At 58.3% G+C, this 23,757-nt stretch overlaps 1 protein-coding gene across 1 annotated transcript in view; it reads left to right on the forward strand.

The window, feature by feature from the left end:
* The window catches only part of BFSP2 (beaded filament structural protein 2), a 234,573-nt gene that overhangs the window by 114,984 nt on the left and 95,832 nt on the right, over positions 1-23,757 (forward strand). Inside the window, exon 4 of the mRNA XM_069648705.1 lies at positions 23,405-23,566. Within this exon, the coding sequence (XP_069504806.1) occupies positions 23,405-23,566 (162 nt within the window). The remainder of the gene's footprint in view (positions 1-23,404; positions 23,567-23,757) is intronic.

Consider the following 23,757-nt stretch of genomic DNA (forward strand, 5'->3'; position numbering starts at 1 on the left):
CCTTGCCCCACAGAAGTGCCAAACAATGTTTACAGACACGTCACTGTAAAGCACAGTGTGCAAGGACACGCGCCTGCACATGCGCTGTGAATATTCATGTACACACAAAAAACTACAGAAATTAGCACTGAAGCAATGTGTGAACTGTTTCTGCAGTCATGGCACATTCACTTAGACAATCAGAGTTAATACAATGTAGGTGCGCTCAGTACAATGTACCTTTCAAATGCATGTGCATATATATGTTGCTCCCATAATGGTTGGGATCAACTATTTTTAAATAATAGTCAAATAGGCTAAGAGGGTAATTCATAGAATTTCGCAGAAAAATGTCGCAAGCGGCTGGCGCAGAGTGTCCGCGTGCGATTGACTGCGCCAGGCACGTGCGCTAAAACCGATTTCCGCGCACAGTGTATTCATGGATTTCAGGCTTCCAAACCAGCCGTGGCGCAGAGAATCGCAGCGACCCTGCAGCAGCGCCAGTAACGCCCCCAAGAACGCCCTCGCGCAAGGAAAAGCCATCAAAATCGCTAAATCATCGCAAAGGGCTGCGCTAACCCTGGACCAGTTCACCGGGCTGGCAAACAGCAAACGCCAAGCGGGGAACGTGTATTGCAGGGGTGCGCGGGAAGTTCCACACGCGACTGGCCCCGTGCAAGCAGGGTACGTGAATTTCAGGGGTGCGCGAGAAGTTGCACACACGATTTCAGCAGGGTACGTGTATTTCAGGGGTGCGCGGCAGGTTCCACACGCGATTTCTGCAGGGTACGTGCATTTCAGGGGTGCGCGGGAAGTTCCACACGCGAATGGGCCAGTGCGAGCAGGGTACGTGTATTACATGGGTGCGCGGGAAGTTCCACGCGCGATTCCATCAGGGTACATGTATTTCAGGGGTGCGCGGGAAGTTACACACGCGAATGGGCCAGTGCGAGCAGGGTACGTGTATTCCATGGGTGCGTGGGAAGTTCCACACGCAATTTCATCAGGGTACGTGTATTTCGGGGTGCGCGGGAAGTTCCACACGCGATTGGCCCAGTGCGAGCAGGGTACGTGTATTTCAGGGGTGCGCGGGAAGTTCCACACGCGATAGTCCCAGTGCGAGCAGGGTACGTGTATTTCAGGGGTGCGCGGGAAGTTCCACACGTGATTGTCCCAGTGCGAGCAGGGTACGTGTATTTCAGGGGTGCGCGGGAAGTTGCACACGCGATACCAGCAGGGAATGTGTATTTCAGGGGTTCTGGGGATTACTACACGTGAATTGGCCGTGTGGGTCCTCCCAGGTGTACGCTCCACAACCTCCACGGCCCCTGCAGGCAGCCCACACCACGGGGGACTACCCTGCACCCCTGCTCATGTCCCGCAGGCAGCCCATCCACCGTGGGCATGCCCCCCAGCCAACCCACATGTCACCTTGCACTACTGATCAACAATGCATGTCTACCACCACCCCCACCCCCCAGCACTGTGGGGCACCTGCCAGCAGGCCCCCACCCATGTCTCCCACCACCCCCACCCCCCAGCCACCAGGGGCAGCCTCCACCAGGCACCCACTCATGTCTCCCACCACCCCCCCCCAGCATCCAGGGTCACCCTCCACCAGGCACCCACTCATGTCTCCCACCACCCCCACCCCCCAGCCACCAGGGGCAGCCTCCACCAGGCCCCCACCCATGTCTCCCACCACCCCCACCCCCCAGCCACCAGGGGCAGCCTCCAGCAGGCCTCCACTCATGTCCCCCTGCACCCCCACCCCCCAGCATCCAGGGTCACCCTCCACCAGGCACCCACTCATGTCTCCCACCACCCCCACCCCCCAGCAGTGCAGGGGCAGCCTCCACCAGGCCCCCACTCATGTCTCACACCACCCCCACCCCCCAGCATCCAGGGTCACCCTCCACCAGGCCCCCACTCATGTCCCCCTGCACCCCCACACCCCAGCAGTGCAGGGGCACCCTCCACCAGGCCCCCACTCATGTCTCCCACCACCCCCACCCCCCTGCCACCATGGGCAGCCCCCACCAGGCCCCCACTCATGTCTCCCACCACCCCCACCCCCCAGCAGTGCAGGGGCAGCCTCCACCAGGCCCCCACTCATGTCTCCCACCACCCCCACCCCCCAGCCACCAGGGGCAGCCCCCACCAGGCCCCCACCCATGTCTCCCACCACCCCCACCCCCCAGCATCCAGGGTCAACCTCCACCAGGCCCCCACTCATGTCTCCCACCACCCCCACCCCCCAGCAGTGCAGGGTCACCCTCCACCAGGCCCCCACCCATGTCTCCCACCACCCCCACCCCCCAGCAGTGCAGGGGCAGCCTCCACCAGGCCCCCACTCATGTCTCCCACCACCCCCACCCCCCAGCAGTGCAGGGGCAGCCTCCACCAGGCCCCCACTCATGTCTCCCACCACCCCCACCCCCCAGCAGTGCAGGGTCACCCTCCACCAGGCCCCCACCCATGTCTCCCACCACCCCCACCCCCCAGCATCCAGGGTCACCCTCCACCAGGCCCCCACTCATGTCTCCCACCACCCCCACCCCCCAGCAGTGCAGGGGCAGCCTCCACCAGGCCCCCAACCATGTCTCCCACCACCCCCACCCCCCAGCAGTGGAGGGGCAGCCTCCACCAGGCCCCCACTCATGTCTCCCACCACCCCCACCCCCCCAGCAGTGCAGGGGCAGCCTCCACCAGGCCCCAACTCATGTCTCCCACCACCCCCACCCCCCAGCCACCAGGGGCAGCCTCCAGCAGGCCCCCACTCATGTCCCCCTGCACCCCCACCCCCCAGCATCCAGGGTCACCCTCCACCAGGCACCCACTCATGTCTCCCACCACCCCCACCCCCCAGCAGTGCAGGGGCAGCCTCCACCAGGCCCCCACTCATGTCTCACGCCACCCCCACCCCCCAGCCACCAGGGGCAGCCCCCACCAGGCCCCCACTCATGTCCCCCTGCACCCCCACCCCCCAGCAGTGCAGGGGCACCCTCCACCAGGCCCCCACTCATGTCTCCCACCACCCCCACCCCCCTGCCACCATGGGCAGCCCCCACCAGGCCCCCACTCATGTCTCCCACCACCCCCACCCCCCAAGCAGTGCAGGGGCAGCCTCCACCAGGCCCCCACTCATGTCTCCCACCACCCCCACCCCCCAGCCACCAGGGGCAGCCCCCACCAGGCCCCCACTCATGTCCCCCTGCACCCCCACCCCCCAGCAGTGCAGGGGCACCCTCCACCAGGCCCCCACTCATGTCTCCCACCACCCCCACCCCCCTGCCACCATGGGCCGCCCCCACCAGGCCCCCACTCATGTCTCCCACCACCCCCACCCCCCAGAAGTGCAGGGGCAGCCTCCACCAGGCCCCCACTCATGTCTCCCACCACCCCCACCCCCCAGCAGTGCAGGGGCAGCCTCCACCAGGCCCCCACTCATGTCTCCCACCACCCCCACCCCCCTGCCACCATGGGCAGCCCCCACCAGGACCTCACAATCCCCAATCATGTGCGTAATGGTCAGCCTCCACAGCCAAAAAGCCCTACCAAGTAACCCATTCACCCACATGGAAATGGAAATCACATGTTACACCCCCAATGTTCATGAAGCTAATGAACCCATGTCCGTCACACACAATGGTTGCAATTGAATGGGAAAACACACAACATGACATGCATGAAACCAATGAGATGATACCACACAGTGAAGTATGGAAACAAAATTGTATTGAAAAAAATAAAGAATGCTAAAGAAAGAAAACAAACTACAATGTGAATGAGAAAAAAAAAGCTGCATGTCCGTATAAAAACACAAAACTGCAAATCAGAATCCAAAAAAATTTTGTCCAAAGTCAAATGTAAAAAAATCTCCATGCAATAAAGAACTATGTACAAAACTACCAAGGGTCCATGAGCCCAACTGAACAAAGGAAACCTACTAAAAAACCTACCTAAAAATCAACTATATACAAAAAGTGGAGCAGTGTCCGTCGACTCCAAATCATAATAAGAAAGAAAGGAAACCTAAAACTAAAGAACTATATACAAAGGCGGCGGGCAAGTCCAGCGGCTCACTCTGTGGTGTCCCGGGCCAGGGCATCATCGAACTCCTGTTCGATGTCCCGGAGGCGGTCCAGTTCCATGGCCCCGAGGGTCTGCAGGGACGACGCCGTGTCCTCCTCCAACCCCCTGCGGATTGCCTCGAGGCACTCGGCCCGCCTCAGGGCCCTCCGCATGGAGTTCTCCGCCCTGACCATTGTGAGCCGCGCCTCTTCCGCCTGCCGCCGCTCCGCACCTATGGCGTGGCCCAACCGCTGCCGCACGGAAGACACTCTCTGTCCTGGGTCCCCCTGCCCTCCGGCCGATGCCTGCCCCTCCGATGTCGAAAGCCCCAAGCCTTCATGTCTCCCACCATGTTGCTGCTGCTGCTGCTCTGCCTCTGCCCGTGCACTGCCTCCTGCTGCCTGCACATCCTCCGCCGGCTGGGGTGGAGTTGTTGATGTGGCCACCCCTGCTGGACCTCCGACTCCCGACTGTGGCAGGGATGCCTCCTCCACCAGCCTGGCCGCACCGTCAGAGGCAGCTCCACAGGGCACCCAGGTGACTGATGGGTGGGAAGATGGCACAGAGGACGACTGGCGCGTAGGGGGTCCAGTTGAGGAGGGGGTCGATGCAAGCCCCATCAGACAGCGGAATCCGGCCTGGGTGACCTGTCCCAGCAGGCTGACGTGGTCAACGAGCCATTCGAGATGACGTGCAGTCTCTCCATGAAAAGACTGCAGGTCACCTCGCATGGCCCGTTGACGCAACGCCACACCAGCCAGGACAGGCTCAACCCGGACCTGGATGGCCACGTCCGCAGGCAGAGGAAGGCCAGTTGACGTCAGCTCATCCCCTGCCTGAAAACGGGTCTGGACGTAGGCATCCCTGCTGGTGCAAGATGATGCAGGGACAGGATCGGGGACAGGATTGCACACAGGCACCTTCGCGGCCGCCTGTGCTGCCTCCTGTCCCTGGTCCTGCACTGCACCACTAGCACCAGTGGGATCCCCACCTCCAGACCCCGTCTCTGGTGCTTGCACGGCCTCCTCCTCCACCAAACCCCCCACCAACCTGGATGACTCCGTGCCATCTTCCCCTGTTGGGCCCTGTGGGGTCCCAGCTGCCCCTTCTGCTGCCGAGGAGTCCAACTGCAACCTCTGCCTCTTGGACCTCCCCCCGGCAGCTGCGGCCTGGGACGCGGCACCGGACTCCTCACTCCCCGACGAGATGACAACACGGGAGGGGAGCCGGGCCTTGCGTCTCCGGCTGGCGGTCGGATCCCCGCCGCTGTGCTCCACAGCACCTTCTCCGCCCTCTTCATCAGTTGACGCTGCAGACAGGGAGAAACAAAACACAGGCACCAGGGCACTGTACAATGGACACATACACGCATTACAGTTGCACATGAGTGGCATTGGCAAACCTCAGACATGTCATCACAATCCCCAACACACATGTCATTGCAACTCGCACACATGAGCCATACCACAGCCATATCGCAACTGCCACCACCATCCATACACATACAACAGCATGAGCAGCCAAAGGGGAGCCAGACATCACATGCAACACAGGAAGTGCACCACACATGTACACACACCACCACACTTGCATGCATGTCTACACCTCTGCCAAGTGTCGCACTGTTCAGACGGGCATCCATGTCACATCTGCCAATCAGGCTTCCACATACCGCTGTCAAATGCATCCATGTTGCATCACTGTTGCACCCTTGACAAATACACACACATGCACATGTACACAGTGCTCATACATGCAGCCGAAAACAACATACATGCCTGACATGACGGACATATCTACTTACATACACATTCATCCAAACATGTGTGCACGCACAACTGCATTTGCCATGCAAGCCCACACACACAAGCACCATCCATGTCTCACACATTACAGCCCTCGCATGTGTCAGCCCCACGACCCTGTACACCCCCACCCATACTCGACCCCATACAAACAGATGCGCAACCGGCACAATGCCGAATAATCACCACACGCACTGCTCACAATCAGGATGCATGTACACTCACCGCTCGACTCCAGACGGGTCTGCTTCTCTAGGACCTGGACGTGGAGCGCTGGGGATATGCATTCCAGGACCCCCATCTGTTCTTCCGACAAGTGGCCCCGGTGCCCCTTGGCATCCGCTGCCTTCAAGAGGCGCCAGGCCTTGTTCAGGGTCCTGGACCTGAAGTCCTCCCAGCGCTTCCTGACATGTTGTAAGTCCCGGACTGCCACCCCCTCCGCGTTGATGGCAGTCACGATGTCAGTCCAGATCCGAGTCCGTCCTTCCTTGTCGGCGCGGGAACTTCCGAAGAGGGCATCATACTGCCCCAGGACTTGCTCCACCAGGACACCAACTTCGGTGGCACTGAAGCTGGTGCCCCTCTGCCTCTCTGGCCGGGGGTTGTCAGTGGTCACAGATGGTGTTTGCCCCGACACGACAACCCCAGAGGCAGGAGTGGGTGGGCAACTGGGTCCTGGGGCTGGGCTGTGGAGCGATGGAATTCCAGTCGGGAGTCTTCGGTTTCAGCAGGGGTGGTCACAGCAACAGCACCCCTGGCTGATGTGCAGGCAGCAAATGGCAGTGCACGTGGGCAGCAGGCAGTCAGGCAGCAGCAGATGGCAGGTGGGAGCGTGCTCGGGGCTCTGGGGGGCAGTAGTTCGGCCTTCTGGGCAGGAGTGTGGTCTTCCGTGTGCTTACGCGTGGCCAGCTTGGTACGGAGTGATTTGGCACGTGAAAATCCTGCACGTCAGCGTGAAAACCGAGGAAAGGCCCTTAGCGCGTAAGCACATCAGCACGCATACGCGATTCTATTGGACCAAAGGCCCTCAGCGCGTAAGCGCGTCTGTGACGTGACCCGCACGGGTGTTTCCCACACAGCACGTGATGACAGAGCACACGTGGAAAGACTGCACGTCAGAGTGTCATCGCGTGTGATTGGTGGAAATGGCCCTACACGCAGAAGTGACAAAGCGTGTAATTGGTGGAAATGGCCCTACACGCATAAGTGACAAAGCGTGTAATTGGTGGAAATGGCCCTAGCGCGTACACGCCGCGTAAGTGACGCTGGACGTGTGGGCCTGTATAAAAGGTACGCGTAGAACACCATTTCCTTGTACGTGCTTTTCGTGGAGAGCGAGTGGGTGAATTCTGTACTTCTTGTCGTTTCACACGCGATTTACTTCACAGCGTTTCAAGTTCGTATTCCCTGTTACCTCTGACAGCTTTTTCTCTTTTTTCTCTTTTACTGGTTTACCTGGGCCTGTTCCCTCAAACAGTGTTCCCTTCTACTGTTGTCCTGTCTCCTCAGACAGCGTACAAATCTTCTTTTGGCGGGGGTGTTGCCAACCAAACGCGCTCCTTTTTCACGCTCTTTTACCTGGCAGACGGTGAGTCACGCACGTATCTAACATCTGTGCTTGCCCCATGTGTAGCCTACCCCTTCAGAGGTCATTCTAGGCTGCGTGTGACACGCATACGTTCATTCTTGTGTTACTGGGTGCCACAGCGTAGTGCAGGTTTTTCTTTCTGCACACGTGGTCTAGGAGGGGTTGCGTGCACGTCATCTCCCTTTTTTGGGGCTCCTGTGCGTAGCGTGACCCGTCATCTTTCCCCAGGGGTTACAATCAGCCTTGCAAGAGCACTAGGGTACAATTACCATCTGGTACCCAACCCCTTTGACCCCCAATTGCCAAGGACAATATTTTACAGCCACTCCCATACGCACATTAACATCAGTGCCATGGCTGGGAGGCGAGGATTCCGTAAGGGTGGCAAAGGTGGAAGAGCCACAAGTGGTGGCCATGGTGGATCCGGTAGGGGACGTGGTCGTTACTTGCAGGGTGAGCCTGTCCCCCCATGTGTGGAGGACCAGTCAAGGGCACCCATAATCCCCCCCCCCCCCTCCCGTTGAGGCTGATGTGGCTGACACCATCCATGCTCAGCCCTTGTTGGACCAGCCCATTGTGGCACCAGACCTGGCTGACTCCATGGCTGACTTCCAGGTCAGCAGGCCTATGACACGTGCGCTGGTGCACGTTGATGTCACCATGCCACGTGCATCTGGGGCAGCAAGGTCATCTGCTGCACCAAGTAGGCAGGGCGGAGAGGCTGCAGGGGCAGCTGCGGCTCCATCCACCCCAGCCCTCACACACCCAGCCCGGACAGTGTCGGTCCTAGTCCATGCTGCTGACATTCCCCCTGACACCATCACACTAGAGCCAATGCCTGCACCAACTCCCATGCTGAGTGTGCAATCCCACACTCCTGATACAGAGTCCACCAGGGCTCCTGCCCCTAGTGTCCAGAGCGGCGCAGGACACTCAGAATCACCACAACCTTCCAAGCGGAAGAGGAAGAGTGCTCGTCCGGCACAGGCTGATGCCCCAGACACGGCTACACAGTCCGGCCGATCCAGGAAGCCCAGCTTCACGGATGACGAACTGAATGCACTTGTCGAGTATGTGTCCGCACATGACAACGAGATGGTCATTTTTGCAGGATCCAAGACCACACCTGCACAACGCCAGGCACACTGGCAGACCGTTGCGGACATCGTAAGTGCCCTTGGAATCGTGAGGCGCACAGCCAATGATTGCTATAAGCGCTGGAATGACCTAAAGCGCAGGGCAAAGAGTAAGCTGGCCTCAAGTCATGCCGCAACTCTAGTGACTGGAGGTGGGTCTCCAGTAGTAGACATGAAACTCACTCCACATGAGTCAGTCGCTGGGACCTACGTCACGGAGGAACAGATCCAAGGCGTGGGAGATTTGGCTGATTACGAGGCATTGTCCGGTGAGTGCACATGCATGTGTGTGTCATCCATGTGCATGGTGTGTGTGAGGGCTTCTGTTTGTGTGACAGGTGAGAGTGTGTGCGCCTGTGTCGTATGGGTCAGCCATGTGCTTCATGCAATACATCCTACGCAGCTGCATTTGGCCATAGCAGTATCCCTTCTGCCAACAGTAGACATCTAGCCCAACTGCACGCCAGTTGCCCTTGAAGTGTCACCTTGCCACAACATTGTTGCTTAATTTTTCACTGTTCATTTAGTCAGATTGTTTGCATTCCACCACTTTTACTAGGCATGTCGCAGTCCTCTAGTCACATGTCTGACATGGCTATGGTAAAGTGGAGTGACTTTGTTACCTGGATATCATTTGTTCAAACATGTCCCTGTGCAATTGCACCATTTCGGACTGGCAGCTCCAGGTGAAGAATCTGACCTGTTTGAATTATAAAAGCTATTACATGCGGGAACTGGACTGAATGAATAGGTGCTGCCCTCCTCTCCATCTTCACTCAATAGCAATGGTACATGCCATCTGTGTGATGGCATGTGTGTTTCACCTGCCAATCACAGGCCAATGTGTGATGCCACTGCCAGGCAGCATGCAGAAAATGTGTTCATCTTCCATCTTGGTGTCATCAGTGTGTGCCATTTGCCTGCCCTTCATACGCAGTGAGGGTGCATGCATGGGAGGGTTTTAGTCATGTGGGACATGTGTCAAACAAGTACTGGTTCTCTTGCTTCTCAGCCCTCATTGTGTGCCATGGTGCTAATGCCTGTTTCCATTTCTTTGTTTTTATGTCTTTGCAGGGGAAGACGCACCTGATACTGCTGGGGTTGTGGAGATGGTGCAGACCCAGGAGGGGTCCGAGGGCCGACCAACCACCAGTGAGGGACGTGGTGTGGTGGTGGGTGAGAACCCACAAGTGCTGCAGGTCCTGCTCTCAAGGGGTGTCTCTGGCTGCACCTCTCCCGAGCTGTACTCAGGTGTTGATTCGGATGAGACCTACGTGCCGTCGCAGGTGAGTGTTCCAGGGAGGGATTCTGTTCTGTCTCACCCACCTGCACCAGGGTCAGAACCCTCAATGGGGATGTCAGTGTTGGCAGCTACGCCTTTGGTGGTTACGGATGCAGGGTCACACTCCGCGACATCTGATCCTGTTCCTGGGCCAGCAGATCAGAGGGGGAATGCAGTCCTGCAGCCTCAGGCAGTGCCGGCACAGCAAGGCGCAGTTCGCCTTGCCCCAGACAGGTGTGGTGCCCGCCGACGTGGTGGCCGTACTCCACCTGGCAATACCGCATGGGAGCAATCCATTTACGGTATTGCAACCCAACAGGCAGCATCATCCGAGATGATGGCTCAGGCCATGGATAGGGTGGCCACTTCCATTGTCCCCCCTGAAAGGCTGATGGAGCGACTAGAGCAGACAACTGACTCCATCTGCCAGTCACACAGGGAGGACATGTTGGGGTCCAACAGGGACAGGCGGGCGGCACTGGCGACTCTGCAGGAGGCCATCTCCATTGAGTCCCAGGGCCACAGGGAAGCCCTGAGGCAGGAGCTCCTTCACCTCAGGACGACTCTTGTTGAGCTTGAGGCTTCAACACACCAAAGGACAGAACAGCAGCTGGAGCGTCTCACCGGTACGCTCTCAGCTGAGATGCAGGCAACGAGGGCGGAGGTCCGGGCATCCCGTGAGTTGTTGCATGGGGACCTCCGCACACTCATCCTCCAGAACCAGACCTACCACACCCGCATGCTTGCAGCCATGGAGGAGCAGACTAGGGCCTTGCGTGGGCTGCCTCCCATAGTGCAACCACCTCCGGATGCAGCTGCACAGGGTGATAATAGCGACAGCAGTGATACTCCCACAATAGGGTAGCCGTGTGGGCCATGAGCCCATGGAGGTGTTTTTTTTTCCCAGGATCCACGAAGGTGGGTTCTGGTGTGCATCCTGTCCTCGGACCTCCTGGGTGGCCTCCCCAACCCCCATTTTTTATTTTTTTTTATTTTTATTTTTGTTTTTATTTTTATTTATTTTATTCCCAATTTTTTTGGGACGATTTGTTGGCTTCCGTGGTTCCTGTGGGCATACGCTGCATTGTGGCTGGGCACATGCAGGCTTGTAATGTATTTGGTTCAGATGCTTGGGTTTGAGTCACACACACCCCTCCTGCTTCCCGTTTCCATGGGCTTGCAAAGGGTGTGCCCAAGTGACAGTGAATTACACAGTGACGTTGGACTCCCATGAGCTGTGTGGGCAGTCTGTAGTCAATACTGTGTATACATTCCTAGTGCATATTGCTGTTGTGTTGTACACTGCATGTTGCATTGATGTGTAACTCATCTTCTGTGTCTACCTCCCAATTTGCAGGTCCCTTCCTCATGTCTACACAAGGACCTCTAGTCTGGAGATGTGGTCCATGTTGGCAGCAGTGCACCTACAACTCTACATGGCGCCAACACTGCACAGTTGGTAGTGCAGGCATTTCCAGGTGGTAAGACTACTAATATTTAACATTAGTGATGTCATGTTAATGGTAGTACGTGCTCAAGTTTGTTGTTGGTCCGGCATTACTGTGAGCATTTCAGGTGTTGCAAGTTTCTAATAGGGACACTGTACATTGTGACACTAGTGTCATGTTGTGGGGATTACTTTGTTTACCTGCAAATAGCATGACATGGCACGGTGTGTCGTGTGGCGGTGCTGGGGTTGGGTTGGCTGACATGGCACTGTCCTCTTGTTGCATTTTGCAAGTGGGTATTCATTTTAGCTGCTTGAATGTGTAACTTCACACAACTGCATTGGTGGTGTCTGTGTGGGTAGGGATGCACACATTGTGACACTTCCAGGTGAACAATCTCAGGCTGATATGGTTTTCACGGTTCTTTCTCCAGACATTCAGGATCAGTGTCAGGTTGAGTCATCATTGATTGTCAGATGGAATGTGCCAGGGCAGTGTGCACTCCACAGGGGTGTGATTTCTATGTGAAGTAATTAGCCACTAGCTGTGTACGGGCTGCCTCCCCCCGTGCCCTTTCCCCTCCCATGCGCAGCGGCTGTGCATGTGGTTGGGGATGGGGGGGCACCACCATGTCCACGGCCAGGCCCCGGCGTGTTGCAATGTTGTGCAGGACACATGCTGCCACTATGATCCTGCACACTACTGGGGGAGCGTACAACAGCTGCCCGCCAGAACGGTCAAGGGAGCGAAAGCGTGACTTCAGCACTCCGAATGTGCGCTCCACTATGCCCCGGGTTGTAATGTGGGCTGCGTTATATCTTACCTGGGGTGGCGTGGTGGGGTTCCGAATTGGCGTCATCATGTGGGGGCTGAGAGGGTAGGCACTGTCCCCTGTGGAGGTGGTGATTGGTATCATTGGTGGGGTTGTGACCTTGCTCAGTATCTGACATGCATGCATGTGCAGTGGCATTCATACTCACCAAGCAGCCATGTATCGCCATGCCGCCCAGCTTCTAGGTCCCGGCTTAGGGTGGACATTCGGTAAATGAAGCTGTCGTGGGTTGACCCGGGATAGTTGGCATATACTGAGGTGATGATTCCCTTGGCATTACATACTACCTGCACGTTGATGGAATGCCAGTGCTTGCGGTTCCTATAGATGTGCTCAGATGCCCTGGGGGGACGTAGAGCCACATGGGTGCAGTCGATGGCACCTAGCACTTTGGGGAATCGTGCCACAGCGTAAAAATCCAGGGTGGCAGCATGCCTTTCTGCAGGGGTTCTGGGCAGGTATATGTGCCTGCGGACTGATGGGCGTGCAGTGATGATGTTCAAGACCTGGTGTAGGCAGCGTGACTGGGTGGCCTGTGATGCACCACCACCCACAATGGCACTTGTCCGCTGAAATGATCCAGTGGCTAAGAAGTGCAGTACATTGAGGACCTTCTCCAGGGGGCTGAGTGCTTGGGAGCACAGGGTGGGTGATGTGAGGTCATCCTCCCACTCACCAAGTCCAGTATGATGTGTGGTGGAAACCTGTACCTCCCATGCACCTGGTCATCAGGCATCCCGAAAAGGCTGGTTCTGGGTGTGAATATTCTGGCCCTGACTATCCTCCTCCTCCTCCTTTGGTAGGCCACACCCACTGCTGCTAGGAACGGTATGTTCATCCTGGGTCTGAGCTTGTTATTTTGTTAGCGCGCAAATTAATGCGTTGCGCGTGTTGTAGGCGAGCGTGTGACCCGCACACCCCTGAAATCCAGTACCCAGTCCAATAGCGTGTGGAAATTCCCGCGCACACCGGGATACAGGTGCGCTGACGTACTTGCGTGTGTAACTGTCCGCGCACACCTGATATACACGTACATAGGCCAATCGCGTGTACGCGCACTTTTGTCCAATTACACGCAATGACACCCTGACGTGCTGTCCAATTACACGCGATGAGACTCTGCCGTGCTGTCCAATTACACGCGATGAGACTCTGACATGCTGTCCAATTACACGCGATGAGACTCTGACGTGCTGTCCAATTACACGCGATGACACTCTGACGTGCAGTCTTTCCACGTGTGCTCTGTCATCACGTGCTGTGTGGCAAACACCCGTGCGGGTCACGTCACAGACGCGCTTACGCGCTGAGGGCCTTTGGTCCAATAGATTCGCGTATGCGTGCTGATGCGCTTACGCGCTAAGGGCCTTTCCTCGATTTTCACGCTGACGTGCAGGATTTCCACGTGCCAAATCACTCCGTACCAAGCTGGCCACGCGTAAGCACACGGAAGACCACGCTCCTGCCCAGAAGGCCGAACTACTGCCCCCCAGAGCCCTGAGCACGCTCCCACCTGCCATCTGCTGCTGCCTGACTGCCTGCTGCCCACGTGCACTGCCATTTGCTGCCTGCACATCAGCCAGGGGTGCTGTTGCTGTGACCACCCCTGCTGGAACCGAAGACTCCCGACTGGAATTCCATCGCTCCACAGCCCAGCCCCAGGACCCAGTTGCCCACCCACTCCTGCCTCTGGGGTTGTCATGTCGGGGCAAACACCATCTGTGACCACTGACAACCCCCGGCCAGAGAGGCAGAGGGGCACCAGCTTCAGTGCCACCGAAGTTGGTGTCCTGGTGGAGCAAGTCCTGGGGCAGTATGATGCCCTCTTCGGAAGTTCCCGCGCCGACAAGGAAGGACGGACTCGGATCTGGAGGAAGCGCTGGGAGGACTTCAGGTCCAGGACCCTGAACAAGGCCCGGCGCCTCTTGAAGGCAGCGGATGCCAAGGGGCGCCGGGGCCACTTGTCGGAAGAACAGATGGGGGTCCTGGAACGCATATCCCCAGCGCTCCACGTCCAGGTCCTAGAGAAGCAGACCCGTCTGGAGTCGAGCGGTGAGTGTACATGCATCCTGATTGTGAGCAGTGCGTGTGGTGATTATTCGGTATTGTGCCGGTTGCACATCTGTTTGTATGGGGTAGAGTATGGGTGGGGGTGTACAGGGCCGTGGGGCTGACACATGCGAGGGCTGTAATGTGTGAGACATGGATGGTGCTTGTGTGTGTGGGCTTGCATGGCAAATGCAGTTGTGCGTGCACACATGTTTGGATGAATGTGTATGTAAGTAGACATGTCCGTGATGTCAGGCATGTATGTTGTTTTCGGCTGCATGTATGAGCACTGTGTACATGTGCATGTGTGTGTATTTGTCAAGGGTGCAACAGTGATGCAACATGGATGCATGTGACAGCGGTATGTGGAAGCCTGATTGGCAGATGTGACATGGATGCCCGTCTGAACAGTGCGACACTTGGCAGGGGTGTAGACATGCATGCAAGTGTGGTGGTGTGTGTACATGTGTGGTGCACTTCCTGTGTTGCATGTGATGTCTGGCTCCCCTTTGGCTGCTCATGCTGTTGTATGTGTAGGGATGGTGGTGGCAGTTGCGATATGGCTGTGGTATGGCTCATGTGTGCGAGTTGCAATGACATGTGTGTTGGGGATTGTGATGACATGTCTGAGGTTTGCCAATGCCACTCATGTGCAACTGTCATGCGTGTATGTGTCCATTGTACAGTGCCCTGATGCCTGTGTTTTGTTTCTCCCTGTCTGCAGCGTCAACTGATGAAGAGGGCGGAGAAGGTGCTGTGGAGCACAGCGGCGGGGATCCGACCGCCAGCCGGAGACGCAAGGCCCGGCTCCCCTCCCGTGTTGTCATCTCGTCGGGGAGTGAGGAGTCCGGTGCCGCGTCCCAGGCCGCAGCTGCCGGGAGGAGGTCCAAGAGGCGGAGGTTGCAGTTGGACTCCTCGGCAGCAGAAGGGGCAGCTGGGACCCCACAGGGCCCAACAGGGGAAGATGGCACAGAGTCATCCAGGTTGGTGGGGGGTTTGGTGGAGGAGGGGGCCGTGCAAGCACCAGAGACGGGGTCTGGAGGTGGGGATCCCACTGGTGCTAGTGGTGCAGTGCAGGACCAGGGACAGGAGGCAGCACAGGCGGCCGCGGAGGTGCCTGTGTGCAATCCTGTCCCCGATCCTGTCCCTGCATCATCTTGCACCAGCAGGGATGCCTACGTCCAGACCCGTTTTCAGGCAGGGGATGAGCTGACGTCAACTGGCCTTCCTCTGCCTGCGGACGTGGCCATCCAGGTCGAGCTTGTCCTGGCTGGTGTGGCGTTGCGTCAACGGGCCATGCGAGGTGACCTGCAGTCTTTTCATGGAGAGACTGCACGTCATCTCGAATGGCTCGTTGACCACGTCAGCCTGCTGGGACAGGTCACCCAGGCCGGATTCCTCCGTCTGATGGGGCTTGCTCTGACCCCCTCCTCAACTGGACCCCCTACGCGCCAGTCGTCCTCTGTGCCATCTTCCCACCCATCAGTCACCTGGGTGCCCTGTGGAGCTGCCTCTGACGGTGCGGCCAGGCTGGTGGAGGAGGCATCCCTGCCACAGTCGGGAGTCGGAGGTCCAGCAGGGGTGGCCACATCAACAACTGCACCCCAGCCGGCGGAGGATGTGCAGGCAGCAGGAGGCAGTGCACGGGCAGAGGCAGAGCAGCAGCAACATGGTGGGAGACATGAAGGCTCGGGGCTTTCGACATCGGAGGGGCAGGCATCGGCCGGAGGGCAGGGGGACCCAGGACAGAGAGTGTCTTCCGTGTGGCAGCGGTTGGGCCACGCCATAGGTGCGGAGCGGCGGCGGGCGGAAGTGGCGCGGCTCACAATGGTCAGGGCGGAGAACTCCATGCGGAGGGCCCTGAGGCGGGCCGAGTGCCTCGAGGCAATCCGCAGGGGGTTGGAGGAGGACACGGCGTCGTCCCTGCGGACCCTCAGGGCCATGGAACTGGACCGCCTCCGGGACATCGAACAGGAGTTCGATGATGCCCTGGCCCGGGACACCACGGAGTGAGCCGCTGGACTTGCCCGCCGCCTTTGTATATAGTTCTTTAGTTTTAGGTTTCCTTTCTTTCTTATTATGATTTGGAGTCAACGGACACTCCTCCACTTTTTGTATATACTTGATTTTTAGGTAGGTTTTTTAGTAGGTTTCCTTTGTTCAGTTGGGCTCATGGACCCTTGGTAGTTTTTTACATAGTTCTTTATTGCATGGAGATTTTTTTACTTTTGACTTTGGCCAAATATTTTTTGGATTCTGATTTGCAGTTTTGTGTTTTTATACGGACATGCAGCTTTTTTTTCTCATTCACATTGTAGTTTGTTTTCTTTCTTTAGCATTCTTTATTTATTTCAATACAATTTTGTTTCCATACTTCACTGTGTGGTATCATCTCATTGGTTTCATGCATGTCATGTTGTGTGTTTTACCATTCAATTGCAACCATTGTGTGTGACGGACATGGGTTCATTAGCTACATGAACATTCGGGGTGTAACATGTGATTTCCATTTCCATGTGGGTGAATGGGTTACTTGGTAGGGCTTTTTGGCTGTGGAGGCTGTCCATTACGCACATGATTGGGGATTGTGAGGACCTGGTGGGGGCTGCCCATGGTGGCAGGGGGGTGGGGGTGGTGGGAGACATGAGTGGGGGCCTGGTGGAGGGTGACCCTGGATGCTGGGGGTGGTGGGAGACATGAGTGGGGGCCTGGTGGAGGGTGACCCTGGATGCTGAGGGGTGGGGGTGGTGGTAGACATGAGTGGGGGCCTGGTGGAGGCTGCCCCTGCACCGCTGGGGGGTGGGGGTGGTGGGAGACATGAGTGGGGGCCTGGTGGAGGGTGACCCTGGATGCTGGGGGGTGGGGGTGGTGGGAGACATGAGTGGGGGCCTGGTGGAGGGTGACCCTGGATGCTGGGGGGTGGCGGTGGTGGTAGACATGAGTGGGGGCCTGGTGGAGGCTGCCCCTGCAGTGCTGGGGGGTGGGGGTGGTGGGAGACATGAGTGGGGGCCTGGTGGAGGGTGACCCTGGATGCTGGGGGGTGGGGGTGGTGGTATACATGAGTGGGGGCCTGGTGGAGGCTGCCCCTGCACTGCTGGGGGGTGGGGGTGGTGGGAGACATGAGTGGGGGCCTGGTGGAGGGTGACCCTGGATGCTGGGGGGTAGGGGTGGTGGTAGACATGAGTGGGGGCCTGGTGGAGGCTGCCCCTGCACTGCTGGGGGGTGGGGGTGGTGGGAGACATGAGTGGGGGCCTGGTGGAGGGTGACCCTGGATGCTGGGGGGTGGGGGTGGTGGTAGACATGAGTGGGGGCCTGGTGGAGGCTGCCCCTGCACTGCTGGGGGTGGGGGTGGTGGGAGACATGAGTGGGGGCCTGGTGGAGGGTGACCCTGGATGCTGGGGGGTGGGGGTGCAGGGGGACATGAGTGGGGGCCTGGTGGGGGCTGCCCCTGGTGGCTGGGGGGTGGGGGTGGTGGGAGACATGAGTGGGGGCCTGGTGGAGGGTGACCCTGGATGCTGGGGGGTGGGGGTGCAGGTGGACATGAGTGGGGGCCTGGTGGAGGGTGGCCATGGTGGCAGGGGGGTGGGGGTGGTGGTAGACATGAGTGGGGGCCTGGTGGAGGCTGCCCCTGCACTGCTGGGGGGTGGAGGTGGTGGGAGACATGAGTGGGGGCCTGGTGGAGGGTGACCCTGGATGCTGGGGGGTGGGGGTGCAGGGGGACATGAGTGGGGGCCTGGTGGGGGCTGCCCCTGGTGGCTGGGGGGTGGGGGTGGTGGGAGACATGAGTGGGGGCCTGGTGGAGGGTGACCCTGGATGCTGGGGGGTGGGGGTGCAGGGGGACATGAGTGGGGGCCTGGTGGAGGGTGGCCATGGTGGCAGGGGGGTGGGGGTGGTGGTAGACATGAGTGAGGGCCTGGTGGAGGCTGCCCCTGCACTGCTGGGGGGTGGGGGTGGTGGGAGACATGAGTGGGGGCCTGGTGGAGGGTGACCCTGGATGCTGGGGGGTGGGGGTGGTGGTAGACATGAGTGGGGGCCTGGTGGAGGCTGCCCCTGCACTGCTGGGGGGTGGGGGTGGTGGGAGACATGAGTGGGGGCCTGGTGGAGGGTGACCCTGGATGCTGGGGGTGGGGGTGGTGGGAGACTTGAGTGGGGGCCTGGTGGAGGGTGACCCTGGATGCTGGGGGTTGGGGGTGGTGGGAGACATGAGTGGGGGCCTGGTGGAGGCTGCCCATGGTGGCAGGGGGGTGGGGGTGGTGGGAGACATGAGTGGGGGCCTGGTGGAGGCTGCCCCTGCACTGCTGGGGGGTGGGGGTGGTGGGAGACATGGGTGGGGGCCTGGTGGGGGCTGCCCCTGGTGGCTGGGGGGTGGGGGTGGTGGGAGACATGAGTGGGGGCCTGGTGGAGGGTGACCCTGGATGCTGGGGGTGGGGGTGCAGGGGGACATGAGTGGGGGCCTGGTGGAGGGTGGCCATGGCGGCAGGGGGGTGGGGGTGGTGGTAGACATGAGTGGGGACCTGGTGGAGGCTGCCCCTGCACTGCTGGGGGGTGGGGGTGGTGGTAGACATGAGTGGGGGCCTTGTGGAGGCTGCCCCTGCACTGCTGGGGGGTGGGGGTGGTGGGAGACATGAGTGGGGGCCTGGTGGAGGGTGACCCTGGATGCTGGGGGGTGGGGGTGGTGGTAGACATGAGTGGGGGCCTGGTGGAGGCTGCCCCTGCACTGCTGGGGGTGGGGGTGGTGGGAGACATGAGTGGGGGCCTGGTGGAGGGTGACCCTGGATGCTGGGGGGTGGGGGTGCAGGGGGACATGAGTGGGGGCCTGGTGGGGGCTGCCCCTGGTGGCTGGGGGGTGGGGGTGGTGGGAGACATGAGTGGGGGCCTGGTGGAGTGTGACCCTGGATGCTGGGGGGTGGGGGCGCAGGGGGACATGAGTGGGGGCCTGGTGGAGGGTGGCCATGGTGACAGGGGGGTGGGGGTGGTGGTAGACATGAGTGGGGGCCTGGTGGAGGCTGCCCCTGCACTGCTGGGGGGTGGGAGTGGTGGGAGACATGAGTGGGGGCCTGGTGGAGGGTGACCCTGGATGCTGGGGGGTGGGGGGGTGGTAGACATGAGTGGGGGCCTGGTGGAGGCTGCCCCTGCACTGCTGGGGGGTGGGGGTGGTGGGAGACATGAGTGGGGGCCTGGTGGAGGGTGACCCTGGATGCTGGGGGGTGGGGGTGGTGGGAGACATGAGTGGGGGCCTGGTGGAGGGTGACCCTGGATGCTGGGGGGTGGGGGTGGTGGTAGACATGAGTGGGGGCCTGGTGGAGGCTGCCCCTGCACTGCTGGGGGGTGGGGGTGGTGGGAGACATGAGTGGGGGCCTGGTGGAGGCTGCCCATGGTGGCCGGGGGGTGGGGGTGGTGGTAGACATGAGTGGGTGCCTGGTGGAGGCTGCCCCTGCACTGCTGGGGAGTGGGGGTGGTGGGAGACATTGGTGGGGGCCTGTGGGGGCTGCCCCTGGTGGCTGGGGGGTGGGGATGGTGGGAGACATGAGTGGGGGCCTGGTGGAGGGTGACCCTGGATGCTGGGGGTGGGGGTGCAGGGGGACATGAGTGGGGGCCTGGTGGAGGGTGGCCATGGTGGCAGGGGGGTGGTGGTAGACATGAGTGGGGGCCTGGTGGAGGCTCTCCCTGCACTGCTGGGTGGTGGGGGTGGTGGGAGACATGAGTGGGGGCCTGGTGGAGGGTGACCCTGGATGCTGGGGGGTGGGGGTGGTGGGAGACATGAGTGGGGGCCTGGTGGAGGATGCCCATGGTGGCAGGGGGGTGGGGTGGTGGTAGACATGCATTGTTGATCAGTAGTGCAAGGTGACATGTGGGTTGGCTGGGGGGCATGCCCATGGTGGATGGGCTGCCTGCGGGACATGAGCATGGGTGCAGGGTAGTCCCCCGTGGTGTGGGCTGCCTGCAGGGTCCCTGGAGGTTGTGGAGCGTACACCTGGGAGGGCCCACACGGCCAATTCACGTGTGGTACTCCCCAGAACCCCTGAAATACACATACCCTGCTGAAATCGTGTGTGGAATTTCCCGCGCACCCCTGAAATACACATACCTTGCTGAAATCGCGTGTGGAAATTCCCGCGCACCCCTGAAATACACGTACCCTGCTCGCACTGGGCCAATCGCGTGTGGAACTTCCCGCGCACCCCTGAAATACACGTACCCTGCTGAAATCGCGTGTGGAACTTCCCGCGCACCCCTGAAATACACATACCTTGCTCGCACTGGGCCAATCGCGTGTGGAACTTCCCGCGCACCCCTGAAATACACGTACCCTGCTGAAATCGCGTGTGGAACTTCCCGCGCACCCCTGAAATACACATGCCTTGCTGAAATCGCGTGTGGAACTTCCCGCGCACCCCTGAAATACACGTACCCTGCTCGCACTGGGCCAATCGCGTGTGGAACTTCCCGCGCACCCCTGCAATACACGTACCCTGATGAAATCGCGTGTGGAACTTCCCGCGCACCCCTGAAATACACATACTTTGCTCGCACTGGGCCAATCGCGTGTGGAACTTCCCGCGCACCCCTGAAATACACGTACCCTGCTGAAATCGCGTGTGGAACTTCCCGCGCACCTCTGAAATACACATACCTTGCTGAAATTGCGTGTGGAACTTCCCGCGCACCCCTGAAATACACGTACCCTGCTCGCACTGGGCCAATCGCGTGTGGAACTTCCCGCGCACCCCTGCAATACACGTACCCTGATGAAATCGCGTGTGGAACTTCCCGAGCACCCCTGAAATACACATACCTTGCTGAAATCGCGTGTGGAAATTCCCGCGCACCCCTGAAATACACGTACCCTGCTCGCACTGGGCCAATCGCGTGTGGAACTTCCCGCGCACCCCTGAAATACACATACCTTGCTGAAATCGCGTGTGGAAATTCCCGCGCACCCCTGAAATACACGTACCCTGCTCGCACTGGGCCAATCGCGTGTGGAACTTCCCGCGCACCCCTGAAATACACGTACCCTGATGAAATTGCGTGTGGAACTTCCCGCGCACCCCTGAAATACACGTACCCTGCTCGCACTGGGCCAATCGCGTGTGGAACTTCCCGCGCACCCCTGCAATACACGTACCCTGATGAAATCGCGTGTGGAACTTCCCGAGCACCCCTGAAATACACATACCTTGCTGAAATCGCGTGTGGAAATTCCCGCGCACCCCTGAAATACACGTACCCTGCTCGCACTGGGCCAATCGCGTGTGGAACTTCCCGCGCACCCCTGAAATACACATACCTTGCTGAAATCGCGTGTGGAAATTCCCGCGCACCCCTGAAATACACGTACCCTGCTCGCACTGGGCCAATCGCGTGTGGAACTTCCCGCGCACCCCTGAAATACACGTACCCTGATGAAATCGCGTGTGGAACTTCCCGCGCACCCCTGAAATACACGTACCCTGCTGAAATCGCGTGTGGAAATTCCTGCGCACCCCTGAAATACACGTACCCTGATGAAATCGCGTGTGGAAATTCCCACGCACCCCTGAAATACACGTACCCTGCTCGCACTGGGCCAATCGCGTGTGGAACTTCCCGCGCACCCCTGAAATACACGTACCCTGATGAAATCGCGTGTGGAACTTCCCGCGCACCCCTGAAATACACGTAACCTGCTGAAATCGCGTGTGGAAATTCCCGCGCACCCCTGAAATACACGTACCCTGATGAAATCGCGTGTGGAACTTCCCGCGCACCTCTGAAATACTCGTACCCTGCTGAAATCGCGTGTGGAACTTCCCGCGCACCCCTGAAATCCACGTACCCGGCCAAATCGCGTGTGAGACTTCCCACGCACCCCGGTGTACACGCACACGTATTTTTTGTCAGCGGGTGTCCGTGTTTGTGGGTACCCTTTTGCACGTCATTTGTCCTGGAGGGCCACAGTATAGGACATTCATCATGGCAGTATATAGGTGCTATTTGTTGGCGCACCTTTTGGCGCACATTTCTTACAGCCGCAGAGACGCTACCGCCTGCTTTCTTGTGGCGGTCGTGTTTGTGCCTGTGCGCTGGTTTGAGCGTGCGCTTTTTTGCCCTATTCTATTCCATGAATACGTGTTGTAGGCGAGCGTGTGGGCGTTCCGCGCACTTGTGCCCTGTACTTCCCCCGTGACGCCCACGTTTTGGCAAGTTGTTCCCCATTCCGAGTGTTACGCCCGTGTTCCGCCTACTTTTGTTGTGTGCGCCGCGCTATGTGCGAATTTCGCTGTGGCCTGTGCGATTTTCGCTGTGACCTGGCGCACGCTGTTAGACGGCCTGTGCGCCAACGTGCGCCGCGCACTTTTTTATCGCACATCCGCTGGTTTTCTCGCGCACGGACTTCCATGAATCGATGTGCGCTGCTTTTCGTGCGATTTTCGCACTTGCACTGCGATTTTCGCTATTCCACTGCGATTCGCACGTTTTTGCCCACTTGCGCCGCGCTAATTATTCCATGAATCGGCCTGTTAATGTGTAAATTCGAATCTGATTACTACTAGCCACATGACAAAAGGCTCTGAAGCATGGCAGCAGCTACTACCAGGAGTGGAGATAGCTCAGTGAGTAACATGTGAAACTCGAAGCGCTCATCCTTGGAGGGCCAACCCAGCCTTCATCCTTCTAAGATTACCACAGGACCTCAGAATTCACAAATCAGGGCTCCATGTAAAGTGTCTCTTATAGTCTGAGAGATGGACAGATAGGGAAAGCTCGTCAGTGACCTCTAGACATGTTGTGGAACTTGTGTGAGTAACCATTCTGCTGGCTTTGCTTCTAGGTAATGAGAACCCATCCCCTTTTCTGGTGAAATTGGGAGAACTTTCCATATTGTTGTGAATATGCTTGATTGTTTTAAAGTGTTTTAAGGGGGAACTAAAATTGCTTTAAAATATATTGATAAATAGTTGGACACTTTGCAGGAAATGTTTCAAGAGTTTTGATGCCTTTACTTAAAAATGCATTCCTTTGTTTCTTCATGATAAAAATGGTAATACAGATATATATTTTGAAAGTAAGTCCTATTGAGTTGGGTACATAATAACACTGGTTGTTTACGATCCACTGTGCAAAGTTATTAATAGTATTATATGTGGAAAGGCTCAGTCTGGCCACTGTGGGTTTGTCGCATCAGTAGCACGGTGGTGATGTGTTGTCATGGAGATGTTTCTTGCAGGATGTGAGGATGCTGTACAAACAGCTGGCTGGGTCTCAGCTGGAGGAAGTGAACGCCCCCATTGGGACAGGGCTGGATGGCATCTTGGAGACCATCCGGATCCACTGGGAGAAGGACATAGAGAAGAACCGCGTGGAGACAGGAGCTTTGCTACAAGCTAAAGTAGGTGCCCTGACTCACTTTTATTTGAAAAAAGACAATTTTGATGATTGTTTTCTCTATTAAAAAAAAGTCAAGATCACTGTCCAGCTCCCTGCATATGGATAGGAATTGTGTTCCGTGTTTATTTTATTTATACACTTTTATTGCACAATAAGCCAGTAATACACCCCTTGAGTGACAGATTGACATAT

Source organism: Ambystoma mexicanum, chromosome 2q (assembly GCF_040938575.1).
Source record: "Ambystoma mexicanum isolate Mex_15411 chromosome 2q, UKY_AmexF1_1, whole genome shotgun sequence".
In the NCBI taxonomy this organism is placed as follows: domain Eukaryota; kingdom Metazoa; phylum Chordata; class Amphibia; order Caudata; family Ambystomatidae; genus Ambystoma; species Ambystoma mexicanum.